The sequence below is a fragment of the Cebidichthys violaceus genome, unplaced genomic scaffold, assembly GCF_023349555.1.
Source record: "Cebidichthys violaceus isolate CVI_PGR_0920_01 unplaced genomic scaffold, fCebVio1.0.p SCAF_57, whole genome shotgun sequence".
NCBI classification, from domain to species: Eukaryota; Metazoa; Chordata; class Actinopteri; order Perciformes; family Stichaeidae; genus Cebidichthys; species Cebidichthys violaceus.
This window is the reverse complement of record NW_027176783.1, coordinates 755,360-776,387: the sequence shown is the minus strand read 5'-3', so window position 1 is coordinate 776,387 and position 21,028 is coordinate 755,360. Positions and strand designations below refer to the sequence as shown.

At 41.7% G+C, this 21,028-nt stretch overlaps 2 protein-coding genes across 4 annotated transcripts in view; both read left to right on the top strand.

Moving 5' to 3' along the window:
* The first annotated feature begins 1,148 nt into the window (after positions 1–1,148).
* On the top strand, positions 1,149–5,225 carry LOC137888719 (probable splicing factor, arginine/serine-rich 6). The gene is made up of 6 exons (XM_068732167.1): positions 1,149–1,590; positions 2,789–3,049; positions 3,368–3,451; positions 3,598–3,638; positions 3,836–3,868; positions 4,855–5,225. The coding sequence occupies exons 2-6, from the start codon at positions 3,024–3,026 to the stop codon at positions 4,908–4,910; spliced, it is 240 nt and encodes a 79-aa protein (XP_068588268.1). The 5' UTR covers positions 1,149–1,590; positions 2,789–3,023; the 3' UTR covers positions 4,911–5,225.
* Positions 5,226–13,184: 7,959 nt separating this feature from the next.
* Positions 13,185–21,028, top strand: part of LOC137888730 (tyrosine-protein phosphatase non-receptor type 7-like) — a 13,230-nt gene continuing 5,386 nt past the window's right edge. The window contains exons 1-5 of one of the 3 annotated variants that reach the window (XM_068732185.1): positions 13,185–13,325; positions 18,903–19,097; positions 19,502–19,682; positions 19,797–19,881; positions 19,969–20,048. In XM_068732185.1, the coding sequence (XP_068588286.1) occupies positions 18,997–19,097; positions 19,502–19,682; positions 19,797–19,881; positions 19,969–20,048 (447 nt within the window). In that variant the 5' untranslated portion in view covers positions 13,185–13,325; positions 18,903–18,996. Of the gene's footprint in view, positions 13,394–15,165; positions 15,735–18,902; positions 19,098–19,501; positions 19,683–19,796; positions 19,882–19,968; positions 20,049–21,028 lie in introns of those variants that run through there. The other 2 variants (XM_068732186.1, XM_068732187.1) reach the window with 2 other exon arrangements.

Here is a 21,028-nt window from a genome sequence, read left to right as displayed (position 1 = left end):
TAGAACACATCAGAAGAGTGAGCCAAAGATCCAAAACATTTTAGACATCACACATGCACGTTCCACTGTTTAGTCTAAAAAGGCAGATTCTGAAACATCTGACTTTTCCCTCCCATTAGGTCTATGAAAGTGACATTTCTGTGTAATACTTGTGTTTATTATAGCTTTCTATTTTAGAAATATAATCTCATGAAACAGCTAGTGCTTTCATTTGTTTTACTTGATAAAGGAATCAATTTAATTGACAGGTAATTCTGGATGTTTATTACATACTTGGATGATAGATAATGTGAGATAATGTGCATTTATACTTTGTTAGACCATTCCTTGTTGTTAGACCTCCGAACCATCTGTGGGGAAAGAGCTCTATCCATTCAGCTGAGTTATCATAAGTGTCTGTTCAATTAATGTTCTTTTTTATATTTTAAGAGTTTAATATTATCTCAGTGTTTTCTCACAAGGAGGTTAAAATGTGTTTTTTTCCACCACAACTATCATACCTGGTCATATCAGACACACCTGATAATAGTCAAAAAAGTGACTTCCTATGTCGTTTCCTAACCTCTTCTCCTTGACCTCGATGGAGGACATCATGAGGTCAAGGGAAAATGTGAAGGAGAAGTCATGAGAACTTAGTATAAGACAACTGTGGTGCTCAGAGAATACCTCTGCACTTCCACTAGTCTACAGCTTATGTTTTTAATGGACTTAATTCATAACACATAGAACATGATTACAGTGACAAACTCAATGCTGTCCAGTTCAAGTAAGGATTCCTGTCCCCTTCAAATGGTGGCCGACATTCTCAAAGCTCATCAACGTTTTCAATTTTCTTCGACCAGTTGAAAAATGTTGAATGTGCACGGACAGGCAAAAACCTGCTGCATGGAACGCCCACAAAGCCTAGATCACGCTTCAAAAGGATGTTTTCAAGGAGGATGTTACTGATGTGTTGCTTTAAATGTTGACGTCGAAAGGACTTGTTGGGCAACATTGTCTCCATTCTTTGGTAACGTATGTAGATAGGAAATGAAGCATTGAAGACTCTCGCCATCAGGTCTGTGATCTGAGATTCCTACATGTTAACAGGATATATAGTTTGGGTTTCCTCTTCGTACGCTCAGAGGTTTCAAGCAGCTCTCAGCAGTTGTTGCAAACTTTGTTGCAGCAAAGATGAGTAACAACTTTTTTGCTTTCGCACAACTCGGCACCTTTCTCTCAATCGTTGTGATTTTTATTTATAAAGTTGTTCTTGGCAAGGATGTGGATTGTAATTGTGAAGATACCGTTCATGGCTGCAGTTTCTACATCACTGTCCCATGTTTGATTTTATTTTTTTTACAACTGTGGACGGGGAAGACACTGAGTTATACATGTGTCTGTAGAGAAAGTTGTTCGGTTTTTTTGTATCGTACATTCCCAAAGCTTGTGAGGGCAGTTTTCATAAGTCTGCTGTGGGCCGTATCCGTGTTAATCGATGGAAACTGGTACGTTTGCTGTCTGGATGATAGAAGGTTAGCCTGCAAAACAGAAGACAACCTTGCCGATGAGGATCTGACGACCATCGCCAAACTGAAAATCGACTCCTGGGTGAGTTTTTTTTTCTTTTATCACATCAAGGAAGTGTTCTTCCATCAGTCTGTGTGTTATCTGCACTTAGTATCTGTACAAAGTAATGTTCTACACGGAGGATCAGAATTTATTACATTTTTCTATCTCGAGTCTATCAAGAATATTTTAACAGATAATTCTACTACACCGTTTAAGGACAGACGCCCCACTGCACTCGTCAATATAGACATTTTGATCTATTTTTCTTCTATAACTCGTCTTCTTTCAGACTAGAGGAAATAAAACATTTGTTTTACCACTTTGTCTATTTCAAAGATTAGATTAGATTAGAAAACTTTTTTAATCCTCAGTGGGGAAACTCATTTGCCACCCAAAAATTCATACAGACAATAGACACAGTCCACAGTGCAACAGACAAAAACACAACAAAGAATAAATAACCTCATTATGACGCCACAGCTACGGTTAGTATTTGTTTCAGAATCAGAGTATGTTGCACATACAAGGAATTTGACTAAGTGGATGGTGCATAACATTAAACAATCAACACAGTGCAAAATACAAGACATGATTTAAAAATAGAAAAATACTGAAATTTACAATGAAATATAGAAATATGGTAAATAAATAAACAAACAAGAGTATATTATAACAAGAATATATTAAAGTGTCAAGTGTATATTAATGCGGAAAAGAGTGCAAGAAATTGTCCTGTGGATGTAAGAGTCAGAGTCAGTGGGGGTCCTTGTCTTTGTTAATGATTCCAACTGAAGACTGAAGAAACTGTTCATGTGGCGTGAGGTCTTGGTCCTGATGGACCTCAGCCTCCTGCCAGATGGAAGGGGCACGAACAGTTTAGGGTGAGACGGGTCGGCTACAATCCTTCATGCTCGCTTCAGGGTCCTGGAAGCAAACAAGTCTTGGAGGGACGGCAGATTCACTTGTAATGCTGAAGTCATTGAAGGTGTGTGTGTGTGTGTGTGTGTGTGTGTGTGTGTGTGTGTCTGTCTGAAATGGGGTGAAACAGGTGGGAGGGAGTAAGAAATACTTTGTCTCACATTTTCAAAGAAAGTGGTGGAAATGATATCATACTGTACATTTGGTGCGTTACGAGTTTAAAAAGAGGAACCTGTAATCTGAAGGTAACGCAGTGAGCCGCATTATTGCAGCCACTATATATCTATATCTATAACCGTCTGTGTTCCCTCTTTTTCAGGTTATCGGCATGTCTGTAATCTTTGCTATGATTTTGGTGGCTGTCGTCATGTCATTTTGTGAAAGGATGAAACGTTGCAATAACAGAAAAATTCTGTACGACAAACATCTTTTGGACGTGGAGGAAAATGTTCTAAAAGAGATTTTGACAACAGCAGCAAAAACTCAGTTGACTGCAAAAATGAAGAGGGAAATCCGTGAAGAAGAGTGGGGACAAAAAGTGATTGAAGATCCCAATGCACCTCCTGGAGCAGCAAACCAGGTAAAGAACACCTTGTAACAATTCACCTAATTATATAAACCTAAAGAGGGGAAAGTACATACGCTACAATTAAAGGGCACGGGCGGATCTGAATTGGTAGAATACAGACACTACATCTGACTGCATAACATGGTTGAAAACACAAAAACACGCTGAAAGGTTCTCTCTGTTATTCCCTGTAATGACAGACCACATCAGACACAAAAGAAACCACACGTTAGTTAAATATAACAACATGTGTTAATATAAAGCAAATTCATTTGGCATTGAAATAAACACAACAAAACAAAACAACATCATATGTGTGTGTGTCAACAGGAGCAAAAACAGGAACAAAAACAGGACCAAAAACAGGACCAAGAAAAGGACCAAAAACAGGACCAAGAAAAGGACCAAGAAAAGGTGCATCAACTAAACTTTTAAAACTGGTGGGCAGAAAGACAACAGAGATGGAAGGAAAACTAAAAAGAGGACGATTGATGTAACTGATATAATTTCAATTAATTTCAATTCTTTTAACTTTTACTCTTTTGTATGAAACTGTGCAGGTTGACGGAACAGAACAGAACTTCAACACTTGAGATCAAAGGTGAATAATCCACCTCTATCATTCTATTCTATACAATTCAACCAATTCTGTCCCGTTTTAAATGCTGTAGTGATGTTTCATAAAGCTCATGGTACGAAAGACAGAAACCTAGAAAAACTTGACAACAACTTTATATGTTATTGTTTCCTTATGAAAATGAAAAAGTCTAAACTCTCTCTGTGTGAAACTGTTTACAGAACAGAATTCATCTGAGAGAACAGAACCAAGAGGTAAATCATCTGTTTACAGAGTTACACCGTTTTCTTTAGACTTTTGGCATCGCCACCAACACTAACGTAACACTATAATAATAATAATAATGATGATAATAATAATGAATGATAGTGATAGAAGTCTGTATCAGTTGTGGATCCTGAAGATTCCTGTGACTGACATGTGATCAGTACAGACTCCACCAGAGGTCTCTGCTCCATCACTCTTCATGTTGATGGTTTACAAGAAGACCTGAAGAACCAATCACAGATGTGATATTTATTTTATGAACTCTGTTACTGAACACGACACCAGAGCTTCACTCACAAAAAGCTTGATTTAAAAATATCCACAATTGGCAGGTTGAGAAATGTGACCCACGACTTGAGCTGCTGCTGACCTCTAAACAGTCTTCTCACTAGAGAGAAATATATTCACCAAATCAATTCATCACACTATGAGGGTCAGGTAAACGGCGACAGGTAACATCCAGGTCATGTTGAGCAGCTGAGGGAAGTGAAAGCTGGTGTGTAGATGGAGTGTCAGTCAGGTTATGGGGGAAGGAGGGAAAGAAGTCCAGAGTCTCAACACCAGCCAACATGAACCAGATCAACCTCACTGCTGCTCTGCTGTCTGACGGAGATCAGACCCTTCAGGTCTGAACGCAGACGAGTGGACGCTGATAGAGCATGAATTAACGTGGTGTCATGGTCACATGGTGTCATGGTCACATGGTCACATGGTGTCAAGGTCACATGGTGTCATGGTCACATGGTGTCAAGGTCACATGGTCACATACAGAGAATGTTCAGGTGTCTGCTCACCTTTTGGCCATGTTTGTTCTCCTGTTGGCAAGATTTAATGTTGTCTGTCCTCTGTCTCTTGGTGTATTTTGTTATAATATCACTATTATTATTATAAGTAGTAGTAATAGTAGTATATTATTACTCTGTTTTCATGTCACAATATTTCACTTTCACTTGAAATTGTTGTGTCTCAACAGGAGGATCCTCTTCTGGGTCAGAAACCAGGTCCATCAGACGTGGATGTACATGTTAATACAACACACTGCTGAGACTTTTGATAATTACCTTTAATCAGTAATCATTATGTTAATCATCAGACATGGATTATTTCTTTTGTTGATTCTGTTATTTGTAATGACAGTAGAAACATGTTTTTGTAATATGATTTATATTCTCTGTATTCGACAGCTTTCTGCTCCCAGTACTCTGCTCAACTTAATCATGAGCTATAGTAACAGTTTTGATTTTCATCAATTAGCTTTTGCTTTCACAGCTAATAGTATGAAGTTAGCATGCTAACGTTCTGAGTTTCATCTGTATTTCTCTCATTCATAAACTTTCAGATGTGTGATGTTGGAGCAGTGGTTGATTTCTCTAAACAAGACACTGAAGAAGCCGAGTAGAAACTGTACCCACCTGATACTATATATATATATATATATATATATATATATATATATATATATATACACATATATATATATATATATATATATATAGACATATATATATATATATATATATATACGTGTATATATATATATATATATATATGTATATATATATGTATATATATATATATATATATGTATATATATATATATATATATATATATATATACATGTATATATATATATATATATATATATATATATGTCTATATATATATATATACACTCCTCTGGTTGTATAGAAGTCTAGTCTAAAATGACTCTACTTCTCTCTTGATTTATTCCCTCAGTAAACATTGTAAACATGAGTTTATGGTCTCAATCTCTAGTTTACAGTCTTCTTCAATACAGCATGATGTTCATTTAGTACATTATGCTCCATTTAGAGTCAAACACACCATAAAGAGGGGATGATTTAGGGGCGGGGCTACACGCTGATTGAGAGATCTCTACCAGAGACGTATACGGCGTCTCTACGTCACTCCTCCTCAGTCCACATATGGTCACTTCCTGGTTGAGAAAAAACAAGATGGTGACAGACAAAACGCTGAACTTGAGGCTTCAAAACATCCTCAAACATATAAGAGACGTCATGACGACTACATCCACTTCTTAAGAACAGTCTATAATTCCTATTATTTTTCAGTTCACCCCTCACTTCTAAATCCCTTCTGTTGAAACATCTTCATTTCATTTTGTGTTTGAGGGAACAACAATGTTAGGGAACAGTCACTAATGCTAACGTAGCTCCTCAGGGATTGAAGCTGTAATTTATTCATTTTGACAATGAAACCGCTGACATCAGTTAGTTGTCAGGATTTTGGCTGTTAGTAGTTATTTTGTTGTAATTTATTGGCTTATTGTTGTTGGGACGATTAAGCTAAGATGGCTAACGTGTGCTAACGTCTGTTGTCACTTGTTGTCACGGTAATTATTCCTGTATTGTGCAGCCGGATGGAGATCAGTCAGACAGAGTCAGGGAGGACGCTGAGACTCAGGGGTTATTTAACGTTACCGGAACTCAAACTCTTCACCAACCGGCAACTTGATGACTGACGACGCTCCTCTGATACCACATGACACCAACGCCATCATACTATTGGCTCACTAGCCCCGTTAGAAGCGGGAACCAAACGTCAGATATCTTCAACACACACAAACAAAACGTTCGTTTTGGAGCCGTCAAAATGTTTTCAATGATTAATTAACAATCATAATATTTCTTCCTCGGATATAAAATAAAGATATCCATCTATCTTCATAGGAAAAGAGGTTTTATTTGCAACCTTTCTTAAAGTTCTCTGCAAAAACAACTACAGACAGAAAACCATCACAAAGAGAAAACACAAGATGCCCGTTCTCCGTTTTTAGACAGTAAAACTGTATAACTATGGAAGTATTGATAGTTAATCGGTTATAAACAGTATGAATGAGCCGTCAGAGGTCTGAGGACTCTGCTGCTCGCTGTGACGGCCGGTCACCTCTGGACCGACGGGACCGAAGTCACATCTGTGACACATTCACCACCTAAACGTAGACAGAATGGAGCGGACTGTTGACGGACATGTGGTCTACTCTGAGGTCACTAGAGGCCGCTACTGCGTCACGTTTCTATGAAAACAGATGTTTCCTCTTCCCAGACTCCACGTGTCTCATTCCTGGATTTACTCGTTACGTTACAGATGAAAAGTCCTGAGAATATGAGATATGAAGCTCAACAGATTACATTTGATGTTAGAAAATACCACAATTTATTAAAATAATGAGTAGTTATTGAATAATAATAATGAAATGTTTTCCCCAGACACAGAGCCGACATGAGGACAACAACCAGCTGAGCGATAAACAACAACAAACATCTGAGGACCTTTAATCTGTGTTTTCCTGTATGAAACCTTTAACTCTTCAACACACTGAACATGAATGATGTCATCTTTTTGCTTTTTATCTGAAGTTAAAGGAAGATGTTTCTAAAAGAGAAAGCATTCATATTCATTGTTATCAGTTTGTTTGAAAACTTGTTTTTGTTTTACTGCATTTTTTCAGATGAAACACTAAGTTATTGTAAAGGACAACGTTCAAATTTGAGAAACTGAAAGAAAAATTGTTTTCATATAAGCTTAAAAAAAGTAACTAAATTGATCAGTCAATTATTTAAATTGTTGTTGATTCATTTTCTTTCAATTGACGAAATAAAAATTAACTCAATAAACTCATTGTTTCACTTCCTCTTTTAGTGAAAATGTAACAGAAACATGGTAGTTTTAAAAAAAAAACTCAACAGACACACCTCTGAGGGGGTCTCCAGACTTCATATTCAGGGATGAGTGAACTTTTTAGGAAACCTCACTGTAAGGGACCCTCACCGTACGGGACCCTCACTGTACGGGACCCTGTGCCGTACGGGACCCTCACCGTACAGGACCCTCACTGTACGGGACCCTGTGCCGTACGGGACCCTCACCGTACGGGACCCTCACCGTACGGGACCCTGTGCCGTACGGGACCCTCACCGTACGGGACCCTCACCGTACGGTTCACTCATCACTGAATATAAAGTCTGGAGATATTTGTCTTCCTGTTCCGACTCTATAGATCTAGTTCAAACTAGTTGAAATGAACTTTATAGGATTAAAGATATAACATTTTACTGTATATCAAAGACGGTGCTCACATAAAGTGTGGACCATAAATAATGTGTAAATATATAGATATATATACATATTTATATTTAATATATAAAGACATATTGCAGGCTTTTTCTCAGCCAGCGTTCGTAGCTATACCTACGAAAGATAATGCGCATAAATTAGATTTTGTATGTTATCCACATATTGATGAACCAGGAAGTATAACGACACACAGGGCTGGTGGGTCAAACAAAGCTGACCTTTCATGCTGGAGGCCGCTGTACAGAATCTGTGTTTAACTTAACCCAAACCATCTTTTTCTAAACCTAACCTCAAAGTTTCATGTGAAGACGGAACTTTATTTTGAAAAGAGTTCATAATGAACAGAACTTGACATGTGTTGCTGGACTTTTGTAGGAAAACACACAAAATGAGGCGTAACTTCCAGAACTTGAGACATCACAGGTTCACGTTGTATTGTCTGTCTCTTCTGCACTCGTTCATTTTGTCTTGTTTCCCTCGTCCATCTAGTCGTTCATCACTTTAATCTTCCTGTACGCTCACATCCATCAGCCTCTCGTCTTCTTCTCTTTCGTCTCTTGTCGCTTCACATCCCAACATATCACACCGTGTCCCACTGTGTCCAATTGTGTCTCACCATGTCTTCACCGTGTCCACCATGTCTCCACCGCATCCCACCGTGTTCCAAAGTGTCCCACCATGTCCCAACATGTTCCACCGTGTCCCACCATGACTCCACCATGTTCCACCATGTCCCATCATGTCCCACCGTGTCCCACCATGACTCAAACACGTCGTACCGTATCCCACCGTGTCCCATCATGTCCCACCGTGTCCCACCATGACTCCACCGTGTCCCACAATGAGTCAAACATGTCCCACCGTGTCCCATCATGTCCCACCGTGTCCCATCATGTCCCACCATGACTGCACCGTGTCCCATCATGTCCAACCAAGTCCCAACGTGTCCCATCATGTCCCACCGTGTCCTACCGTGTCCCACCATGACTCCACCGTGTCCCACAATGACTCAAACATGTCCCACCGTGTCCCACCATGTCCCACCGTGTCCCATCATGTCCCACCGTGTCCCATCATGACTCCACCGTGTCCCATCATGTCCCACCGTGTCCCACCATGTCCCACCGTGTCCCATCATGTCCCACCGTGTCCCATCATGACTCCACCGTGTCCCATCATGTCCCACCGTGTCCCATCATGACTCCACCGTGTCCCATCATGTCCCACCATGACTCCACCGTGTCCCATCATGTCCAACCAAGTCCCAACGTGTCCCATCATGTCCCACCGTGTCCCACCATGACTCCACCATGTCCCATCATGTCCCACCATGTCCCACCATGACTCCACCGTGTCCCATCATGTCCCACCATGTCCCACCGTGTCCCACCATGACTCCACTGTGTCCCATCATGACTCCACCGTGTCCCACAATGACTCAAACATGTCCCACCATGTCCCACCATGACTCCACCGTGTCCCACCGTGTCCCACTATGACTCCACTGTGTCCCACCATGTCCCATTATGACTCCACTGTGTCCCACAATGACTCCAACATGTCCCACCATGACTCCACCGTGTCCCTTCATGTCCCACCATCACACAGACGACAGTGTAAACGTGTCATTAGCAGATGAACCAGTATTTCAGTAGTGAGTCCACCGTGTCCCATCATGTCCAACCAAGTCCCAACGTGTCCCATCATGTCCCACCGTGTCCCATCATGTCCCACCGTGTCCCACCATGACTCCACCGTGTCCCATCATGTCCCATCATGTCCCACCGTGTCCCATCATGTCCCACCATGTCCCACCGTGTCCCACCATGACTCCACTGTGTCCCATCATGACTCCACCGTGTCCCACAATGACTCAAACATGTCCCACCGTGTCCTACCATGACTCCAACATGTCCCACCATGACTCCACCGTGTCCCACCGTGTCCCACCATGACTCCACTGTGTCCCACAATGACTCCAACATGTCCCATCATGACTCCACCGTGTCCCACAATGACTCCATGTCCCACCATGACTCCACCGTGTCCCTTCATGTCCCTTCATGTCCCACCATCACACAGACGACAGTGTAAACGTGTCATTAGCAGATGAACCAGTATTTCAGTAGTGAGCCTTCAGAGGGTCGTTTTCCATCGTAACTAATAAAACAAGGACACAGAGCTGCGTCTGCTGTGCTTCACTCACATCGGATCCGTCCCATCGTTCTGCCTTTTACTGTTACTGTTTACTGTAGGAAAACACACAAAATGAGGCGTAACTTCCAGAACTTGAGACATCACAGGTTCACGTTGTATTGTCTGTCTCTTCTGCACTCGTTCATTTTGTCTTGTTTCCCTCGTCCATCTAGTCGTTCATCACTTTAATCTTCCTGTACGCTCACATCCATCAGCCTCTCGTCTTCTTCTCTTTCGTCTCTTGTCGCTTCACATCCCAACATATCACACCGTGTCCCACTGTGTCCAATTGTGTCTCACCATGTCTTCACCGTGTCCACCATGTCTCCACCGCATCCCACCGTGTTCCAAAGTGTCCCACCATGTCCCAACATGTTCCACCGTGTCCCACCATGACTCCACCATGTTCCACCATGTCCCATCATGTCCCACCGTGTCCCACCATGACTCAAACACGTCGTACCGTATCCCACCGTGTCCCATCATGTCCCACCGTGTCCCACCATGACTCCACCGTGTCCCACAATGAGTCAAACATGTCCCACCGTGTCCCATCATGTCCCACCGTGTCCCATCATGTCCCACCATGACTGCACCGTGTCCCATCATGTCCAACCAAGTCCCAACGTGTCCCATCATGTCCCACCGTGTCCTACCGTGTCCCACCATGACTCCACCGTGTCCCACAATGACTCAAACATGTCCCACCGTGTCCCACCATGTCCCACCGTGTCCCATCATGTCCCACCGTGTCCCATCATGACTCCACCGTGTCCCATCATGTCCCACCGTGTCCCACCATGTCCCACCGTGTCCCATCATGTCCCACCGTGTCCCATCATGACTCCACCGTGTCCCATCATGTCCCACCGTGTCCCATCATGACTCCACCGTGTCCCATCATGTCCCACCATGACTCCACCGTGTCCCATCATGTCCCACCATGTCCCACCGTGTCCCACCATGACTCCACTGTGTCCCATCATGACTCCACCGTGTCCCACAATGACTCAAACATGTCCCACCATGTCCCACCATGACTCCACCGTGTCCCACCGTGTCCCACTATGACTCCACTGTGTCCCACCATGTCCCATTATGACTCCACTGTGTCCCACAATGACTCCAACATGTCCCACCATGACTCCACCGTGTCCCTTCATGTCCCACCATCACACAGACGACAGTGTAAACGTGTCATTAGCAGATGAACCAGTATTTCAGTAGTGAGTCCACCGTGTCCCATCATGTCCAACCAAGTCCCAACGTGTCCCATCATGTCCCACCGTGTCCCATCATGTCCCACCGTGTCCCACCATGACTCCACCGTGTCCCATCATGTCCCATCATGTCCCACCGTGTCCCATCATGTCCCACCATGTCCCACCGTGTCCCACCATGACTCCACTGTGTCCCATCATGACTCCACCGTGTCCCACAATGACTCAAACATGTCCCACCGTGTCCTACCATGACTCCAACATGTCCCACCATGACTCCACCGTGTCCCACCGTGTCCCACCATGACTCCACTGTGTCCCACAATGACTCCAACATGTCCCATCATGACTCCACCGTGTCCCACAATGACTCCATGTCCCACCATGACTCCACCGTGTCCCTTCATGTCCCTTCATGTCCCACCATCACACAGACGACAGTGTAAACGTGTCATTAGCAGATGAACCAGTATTTCAGTAGTGAGCCTTCAGAGGGTCGTTTTCCATCGTAACTAATAAAACAAGGACACAGAGCTGCGTCTGCTGTGCTTCACTCACATCGGATCCGTCCCATCGTTCTGCCTTTTACTGTTCATGAGGGAAATTTAGCTGCTCACACCGAGAACACCGATCCAGAGCCTCGCAGGGAAACATAGAGTACAAACAGGAAGTAGTTAGATACACGAGAGGATCCATCGAGAAAATAAAACGAAGAAACTATGGAGGAAGTCGATGATGAATGACAGTGGTGCAGTACAGTTACTCCTTCAGTACACATTCAGGGTACTTGTACTTTGCATTTTACTTCTCCTCCACCACATCTCAGAGGTATATATTGTACTTTTACTCCAGTAATTAATAATCGATTGATGGAGTTGACAGCATTGATGTTGATTCTTTCATCTCAGGAAGGACTAGAACTAGGAACTAGGAGACAAAGGAGACGAGGGACAAGCCTTGTGTCCTTTTGTTATTATATAAAAAAATATATTCAGCTTGAAAAATAAACCATTAAATAAACCAAAAACATTAAACAACAATTGATATTAGTGAAGTGAAACGCTAAATAAACAGATATCTGATGATGTGATGGTGTTTTCCTTCCTCTTCTTCCTTCACGTTGTCGTTCTATGTTTGACGACTGAATCACAAAATAATCTCATGAGCATCTTTAATGTTTCAGGACCGAATGAAAAGACGAGCAGATCGACTGGAACAACGCGGCGAGACACTAACGCTGCCTCTAAAGTTCCCCCACAGAGAGATTATCTGCTCGTCTCCTAAGGACGACTCGAACGGAGCCGTGTGTGTCTCTTCTGCTGATTGTATTTCTATGGCGACGGCTAACAGCGCTAGCAGGTTAGCCTCCCCGACTGAGTCCCAGTAGGATCGTTCACGCTGCTGTTCATCTGACAGCTGGAGGTAAAAAAGACGTGAAACATTAGTTTATACAGCCCCACTGTGAACACACACACACACACACACACACACACACACACACACACAAACACACACACACACAAAAACAAATACACTGATACACGATGTTGGAGCCGATGGCGTGCAGTCTAAAGGGGACCCATAACCTTGGATGAGGGGAATATAAAGTGTACATGTGAGTGTGTGTGTGTGTGTGTGTGTGTGTGTGTGTGTGTGTGTGTGTGTGTGTGTGTGTGTGTGTGCATGTGTGTGTGCGTGTGTGTGTGTGTGTGTGTGTGTGGTAATGAGAGAGTGGGTGGGTGCAGTAAAAAAGGAAGTGGCGGAGAAGAAGAAGACAGAAGTGAAGACAAGACGACAGAAAGCAACAGATGAGAGAAAAGGAAGAGACGAGAGACCAGGACTGAAAAGAAGAAGAAGAAGAAGAAGAAGAAGGAGAAGGAGACGGAGACGGGAGGGAGACACGAAGAGGTGAGGAAGAGGGGGGAACACGAAGACTTGCTCACCTGAAAGAGAACTTTGAATGGACAGACAGACAGGTCAATGTTTTTGGTTTTGTTCTCTTCATCGGTGTGAACATAACATCATTATGTAATAATAATAATAATAATAACCAGACATGTAGTTAGACATACGTTATATTGCAAATTAAAGCATAACTTCAAGTACATGTGAGGTATGAATGAAATACTTCCTGGGTGTTTCTAATACGTATCCTAAAAGTATTTTTCACATCACAGAGTACCTGAGTACAGTAATATTGTTACTAAACAGTAATAATATAAAACAGTAAATATAACAGATAAACAGTGTTGTTATCGCAATGAAGTCAAATAAGTAGAATTCAGTGTAAACGTACAACTTAGTAACAAAAACATGTAAATTACAATGTCAAAAGTAGTTTTTCTTCTTTTAAATATGGAGTACTGATCGTTATTATTATACACTTGATCATACTAATATGAGAGTAGTACACATTACAGTACTGGGTTTGGGGTATGTATCATTACAAATATTAAATGAAGTAAAAGTACTCGTCATGCAGCAGAATCAACGTCAGGATGAGGCTGGGCTGTTTTGTTGTCCCTCCTCAAAATTAAAGCCCCCAACTCAAGCTCTATGTTAGCAGCAAGTTCAGAATAAGGATTATTTTCCAAAATAAAAGCCCCAAACAATAATGGTATCAACAGGAAACTAGGGATGGACCAAGATGAACCTCTAAATAACAGCCCCAGAGGGTATTTGTATTTTAACAGGGACATCAGGACAAGGCTATGTTTATTTCAAAACAAAAGCAGCAGAGTAGCCCAACTAGATCTCAACAGAAAGCTCTGTTTTTCAAAATAAAAGACCCCAACTCCCACTCTATGTTAACAGGGAGTTCAGGATGAGACTTATTTTTCAAAATAAAAACCCCTGACAGTCACTGTATGTTACCCAGAAACTAGCTATGGACCTAGTTTTTCAAAGTAAAACCTGATCATAGTTCTACACTGGGTAGAATAATAATATTAATATAATAATAATAATAATAATAATCTTTAGACTCAGAGCTCAGAGTCACCAAAGTCACACGATATGTTCATGACTGGAGCCTCGTGTCTTTGTAGAGATAACTTATGCTCCCCGTCAGAAAGGTAAAGAGGTCCACAGCAGAACATTACTTTGCTCCATCTACTGTAGTACAACTCTGACTATGTACAAGTACAAGTACTTCACACAAACACACTTCTAAACATCACTACTACCTCATTTAAATGAGCTCCACCTTTACCAGCTCTGCAACATTAATTCATTATTGAACGCATTAATGCATCAATAATTATATTACAATAACATAATATCTGTTTTCACTTTCACTTTTGAAACTTTAGGTGTATTTTGATGCTGGTCTTTTTGTACTTTTACTGAAGGACTCTTACTTAACGGCGTATTTCTACACTGTGGTACTGTCACTTTTACTGGAGTAGATCTGAGTTCTTCTTTTTCTGCTAACGTTAGCTGAAAGTCTGATGAAGTACTTGTGGTTCCCACACTGTGTAGTCCTGAACAGGCTCTTCTGATGTAAACCAACGTGAGCTAACACATGTCCTGTAGCAACATGCTAACGTTAGCAGCAGGTAAACAGCAATAGTTTGATAGTGAGTAACACATCACTGACGCACCTGCTGTCAGGAGTGACTGAGCTGTGATTGGACAATAGCTGTTTTTGGGGGGAGGGGGGGGCAAACAGCCAACTGCTCTACCTGTGTGTGTGTGTGTGTGTGTGTGTGTGTGTGTGTGTGTGTGTGTGGGGGGGGACACACAGAGATTTTCCGTCAGTGGAGTGAAAAACACCGTTGGAGGTGTGAAGTTGAGTCACTCTGTGTGTTTTTAAATCTTCTCATTCGGTGTGTTCTGCTCTTAAACTTCTCTGCATGTTTGGTTTGTGCTCATCGTGTTTCGTATGACGTGAACATGAATGATTCATGAGCAGCTGCTGTCGGTGTGTTAATAATCGACGCCTGGAGCCGCTCTCTTCCTCTCTTTTTTATGATCTATCCATCTTTTCATTCGCTCTCTGACTCATATTCTCTCTCTCTCTCTCTCTCTACCTGAGCGCCTTGACTCTGGGTAATAACGCTACAACAGGACAAGTCTGTTCCTGCTTCTCCTTCTCCTCATAGTTCCACTTTCTTTCCTTCACTCTCACTGATTCTCTCCGTTCACTCGTTAGTTTTTGCTGCTGGTTTGTCAGCAAATCACTGATTTAAAGTAGAGAGAGAGGAAACAGTTCTCTCTTCTCTTTCACCAGTTAGTTAGTTAGTTAGTTAGTTAGTTAGTTAGTTAGTTGTTCCGGTATCAGAGGAGGATTCCCACCTCATGGCTGTCACATTACTGGTAAGCCTGATCGATACTCTGAACATTTGCTGACGGACATTTTGTTATTTATTCTTTTAATCTAATCTCTTGTTCTGTTTTGTCTCATTGGATCTGATAACGTGGTGCTCTGAAGATACATGTGTATAATTCAGTGCAGAGCAGAACGCATTAGTTATAATTAAAATGATGATCTGCAGTAAAGGTCTACAGCGCCCCCTAGAGGCTGCAGCCAGAGACAGTACTGATGAATTACCTCGTAAAGGCAGAGACACATCTGTAGATTAACGTCCGTGGAGGAGATCATGGAGGTTTTTGTGATCCGTTTTTTACCTCCAAGATTTCAGACGCAAACTAAAACTAGATGCTGACACGAAGACGTGTTCGTTGTTGGAACGTTGCTCATTCAATGTTTGCTAACAAACAAGCAACGAGCGCTAAGAGACTTCCGGGTTCTAAACTGAGTTTGGAGTCCAGTAGTTTCTGGTGTTTGTCAAGTCTACAGACCTTTCTAGAGTTCAACAAGTTCAGATTTCTAAACTCGCTGCAGAAAACATCACATCCAACAGTCTCCCTGAGCTTTAGTCACCAAATGCAATCTATTGGTTTCCTGTAAAGGGACACAAATTGATAATAACTAAAGTTATGTTTAGACAACTCTAAACTTAGTTAGGTTTAGACAACTAAACTACTTAGTTAGGTTGAGACAACTAATCTACTTAGTTAGGTTGAAACAACTAAACTACTTAGTTAGGTTTAGACAACTAATCTACTTAGTTAGGTTGAGACAACTAAACTACTTAGTTAGGTTTAGACAACTAAACTACTTAGTTAGGTTGAAACAACTAAACTACTTAGTTAGGTTGAGACAACTAATCTAGTTAGTTAGGTTGAAACAACTAAACTACTTAGTTAGGTTTAGACAACTAAACTACTTAGTTAGGTTGAAACAACTAAACTACTTAGTTAGGTTTAGACAAATAAACTACTTAGTTAGGTTGAGACAACTAATCTACTTAGTTAGGTTGAAACAACTAAACTACTTAGTTAGGTTTAGACAACTAATCTACTTAGTTAGGTTGAGACAACTAAACTACTTAGTTAGGTTTAGACAACTAAACTACTTAGTTAGGTTGAAACAACTAAACTACTTAGTTAGGTTGAGACAACTAATCTAGTTAGTTAGGTTGAAACAACTAAACTACTCAGTTAGGTTTAGACAACTAATCTACTTAGTTAGGTTGAGACAACTAATCTACTTAGTTAGGTTTAGACAACTAATCTACTTAGTTAGGTTGAGACAACTAATCTACTTAGTTAGGTTGAAACAACTAAACTACTCAGTTAGGTTTAGACAACTAATCTACTTAGTTAGGTTTAGACAACTAATCTACTTAGTTAGGTTGAGACAACTAAACTACTTAGTTAGGTTGAAACAACTAAACTACTTAGTTAGGTTGAGACAACTAATCTAGTTAGTTAGGTTGAAACAACTAAACTACTCAGTTAGGTTTAGACAACTAATCTACTTAGTTAGGTTGAGACAACTAATCTACTTAGTTAGGTTGAGACAACTAATCTACTTAGTTAGGTTGAGACAACTAATCTACTTAGTTAGGTTGAAACAACTAAACTACTCAGTTAGGTTTAGACAACTAATCTACTTAGTTAGGTTGAGACAACTAAACCAACAGTTAATAAATGTGTTAAAATTATGTCCCGTGTCAGTATGAACACAGGTTAAATATTATATTTACACTCCTATAATCACTTCTGTTTCAAACTGTAGAGACATCAGAGTCAAAGAGCTCACAGTGTCTCACCAGGATGAAGACCATGGACGCTGACTGAAAGCTCCCACTAGACTAGCAGCTTCTCACATCTCTGAAAATGACAAAGCACATGATATATCTACGTATATTTGATAGACACAACAACAGCTGGAGAACCATAATGATAGTATCTTGAGGTGAAATACATGCTGGGATACTTTCTCTCCCAGAGCTCAGTTGGAGAGAATCTTGTGGTCTAAATGTGGACTGATTGATGACACAGAACAAGAACAGACAACAAGTCAGACTGAGAACAACAACAGCCAGACGGATACAAGAGCTGCTTTGAAATTCATTCAGTAACAATCGAAAAAACAAACTATTGACAGACGATTGTCTTTATATTTCAGCATCGTGTGTGTGTGTGTGTGTGTGTGTGTGTGTGTGTGTGTGTGTGTGTGTGTGTGTGTGGGTGTTCTGACTTCCTGCTGTGAGGAAACTCTCTTCTGATGGAGACACACTGAAACGTTTCAGATGTGAACTGATGTGGAAACACGCTGACTCACACTCACACACACACACACACACACACTCTCACACACACAGTTTCAGACTGTTTTCAGGATGACATGCGTCCTGTTTGTTTCTCCATCACATCAATAATTCACTCATCATGTCAAACTTCCTAAACGGAGGCGACAGCATGATTCTTCACTTTAACCTCTGACTTCATAAGGAAGCTCACTGATGACAAAAAACATGGAGTTGAGTTAAATCTCTACTCAAATTCTTCTCTAATGACTCTACTTCTCTCTTGATTTATTCCCTCAGTAAACATTGTAAACATGAGTTTATGGTCTCAATCTCTAGTTTACAGTCTTCTTCAATACAGCATGATGTTCATTTAGTACATTATGCTCCATTTAGAGTCAAACACACCATAAAGAGGGGATGATTTAGGGGCGGGGCTACACAGTGATTGACAGGTCTCTACGTCACTCCTCCTCAGTCCAGATATGGTCACTTCCTGTTCACTGGTTGATAAACACAAACAAGATGGCGACGGACAAATCGTTGAATTCAAGCAGCTTGTTTCAATCAGAGACCTCTTGATCAACACTTCAGACCCCTGAGCCTCCACAGCAAACCATAAGACAACCGTTTGTCTCTTGCAATTGTAGTTCAATTTTCTTTTAAAATCTTACTAATGCTCAGTTCTCATTATTCAAACTGCAAAACATCAAAATATTGGCTCACTAATATGAACAGTGAGAGTGGATAGAGAAGCTTCAGTGTCGGTGATGACACTCAGCTGGACTTGATGCTGATTGGTTTCCGTCAGAGGGACACGATGTCATTGATATGCAACAAACGTAATGATGGACCGACATTAATATTTGTCTTCTCTCTCCTCCAGCATGGTGGTGTGATGACCAGCTCAGAACTACTCTAACACACACACACACACACACACACACACACACACACACACACACACACACACTATCAGGATGTCAGCAGTGCACTCAGCCTCCCCTCTTCCTGAGGACCCGACCACCCCCCCTCCAATGACCACACCTCCACGCAAAGCCTCAGTCCGCCTGCAGGAGAGGTGTGTATTAAACAAACACACACACACACACACACACACACACACACACACACACACACACACACACACACACACACAACATATAATAACTTCACAAAAATGTCCTAACTTCTAAAAAATCCTAGATTTCCAAAAATGTCATTTCTTTCCAAAAATGTTTCTTTAAAAATGTAAATTTGTGTTCTCTCTTTCCAAACACCTTGATCCTAAAAATGTCCTCATTGTTTAAAAATGTGCTCACTGTCCAAAAAAGAGAGGACACCAAAGTAAAAGTACAGTCACCACTCACACAAAATATTACAATAACTTCATAATTTTCCAGAAGTTTCTTCACTTTCTGAAAACAAACAAACACAACGAACGATCATCACATCGCTTCTTGATTGGCTCTTTTTTCTTTGTAGGCGGGGCTCCAACCTCTCGTTGCTATTGGACGTGAGCAGCCTGGGGGCGGAGCCTGTGTGTTCCGTCTCCACCCCGAAGGAGGTGTGGCTCCAGCTGCTCCACACCTCCTCCCGACCCCTCGGCCACGCGGCGCTGCAGTCGGCCGCCGAGGACACCGACACCCTGAACGCAGAGTATCAGGTAAACGTCTTCGTCATCTTCACCAACGTCTTCATCGTCTTCATCTGAGAAGAGGTGTGTTTGTTTTAACACCCCCCCCCCCCCCCCCCCCCCCCCCCCCCCCCCCCCCCACAGAAGATCCCCCCGAACTTTGTGAGCGCCGCAGAGCTCGACGTCCCGGGACACATGATGAAGGACAGATACAAAACCATCCTGCCCAGTGAGTGACGTCCGTCTGTCCATCACAGTAAAGACGCCTGTCTTCACTCTTGTTTACCTTGTTGTTTGTTTGTTGTTTACTGTTCAGACCCTGAGAGCCGGGTGGTCCTGAGGAGCCTGGAGGAGGAGGCGGGGCCCGACCGCTACATCAACGCTAACTACATCAGGGTCAGAGTCTAAGATTATTTAATATTGAGTCAATGATGATGATGATGGAACCCCTCATCCCTCTGGCGGCCATGTTGGATCTGTGTGTGGAGCCGATTGTTTCTGTTCGTCTCAGATCAAATGAGTCTCCAGTCATGATTATTGTAAAGTTCTGCATTGGATTTGTTTCGCAGTAAATAAACTTGCAATCTACACAAAACAAAAACGTTTTTAATACCGACAAATAAACATCAAGTCATCACCACACTGTAATACTAATACTTGACAAAAGGTATAGCCGGAGACGGGACACGGTTAGCCTAGCTTAGCATGAAGACTGGAAGAAGTGGTTAAACTGCCGATTCTAAAATACACGTACAAACAAGCTCACTGACTAACATGTTGTACCTTGTTCTTTTTAATGCGTACACAAACAGAAATGTTAAAAAAACACAATGTGAGACCTGTCAATCAGTGTGTAGCCCCGCCCCTAAATCATCCCCTCTTTATGGTGTGTTTGACTCTAAATGGAGCATAATGTACTAAATGAACATCATGCTGTATTGAAGAAGACTGTAAACTAGAGATTGAGACCATAAACTCATGTTTACAATGTTTACTGAGGGAATAAATCAAGAGAGAAGTAGAGTCATTTTAGACTAGACTTCTATACAACCAGAGGAGTCGCCCCCTGGTGGTCACTAGAGAGAATGCAGCTTTAACTCATGAAGAACAGGAGAACTTTAAAGAACCAGAAGTTGTCTCCTGGTCCAGACTAAGAGGACAAACTTTATTATTTCTTTCAACCTTGACAAAGGCAGCTTTGACCAGATCCACTCCTTCTGTTCTTACCTTTCACAACAAAAGCTCTAAACATAAAATATTCGCAAGCGAGTATTTTGCATTTTCGTGTCGTTTATTCATCACATCTAGAGGTGTGAAGAGGCTTCAAGGTTGAACCCCGCCACCAGAAGAAGGAAGCTCATTTGGTCGCTGTAATC

What these genes read in the sequence shown, in the direction of transcription:
- LOC137888719 (XM_068732167.1), top strand. Translation starts at nt 3,024, where the DNA reads ATGCACCTCCTGGAGCAGCAAACCAG. An exon ending in CTCCTGGAGCAGCAAACCAG is followed by an intron (nt 3,050 to 3,367) that starts GTAAAGAACACC and finishes GTGTGTCAACAG; the next exon opens with GAGCAAAAACAGGAACAAAA. An exon ending in TGAGAGAACAGAACCAAGAG is followed by an intron (nt 3,869 to 4,854) that starts GTAAATCATCTG and finishes GTGTCTCAACAG; the next exon opens with GAGGATCCTCTTCTGGGTCA.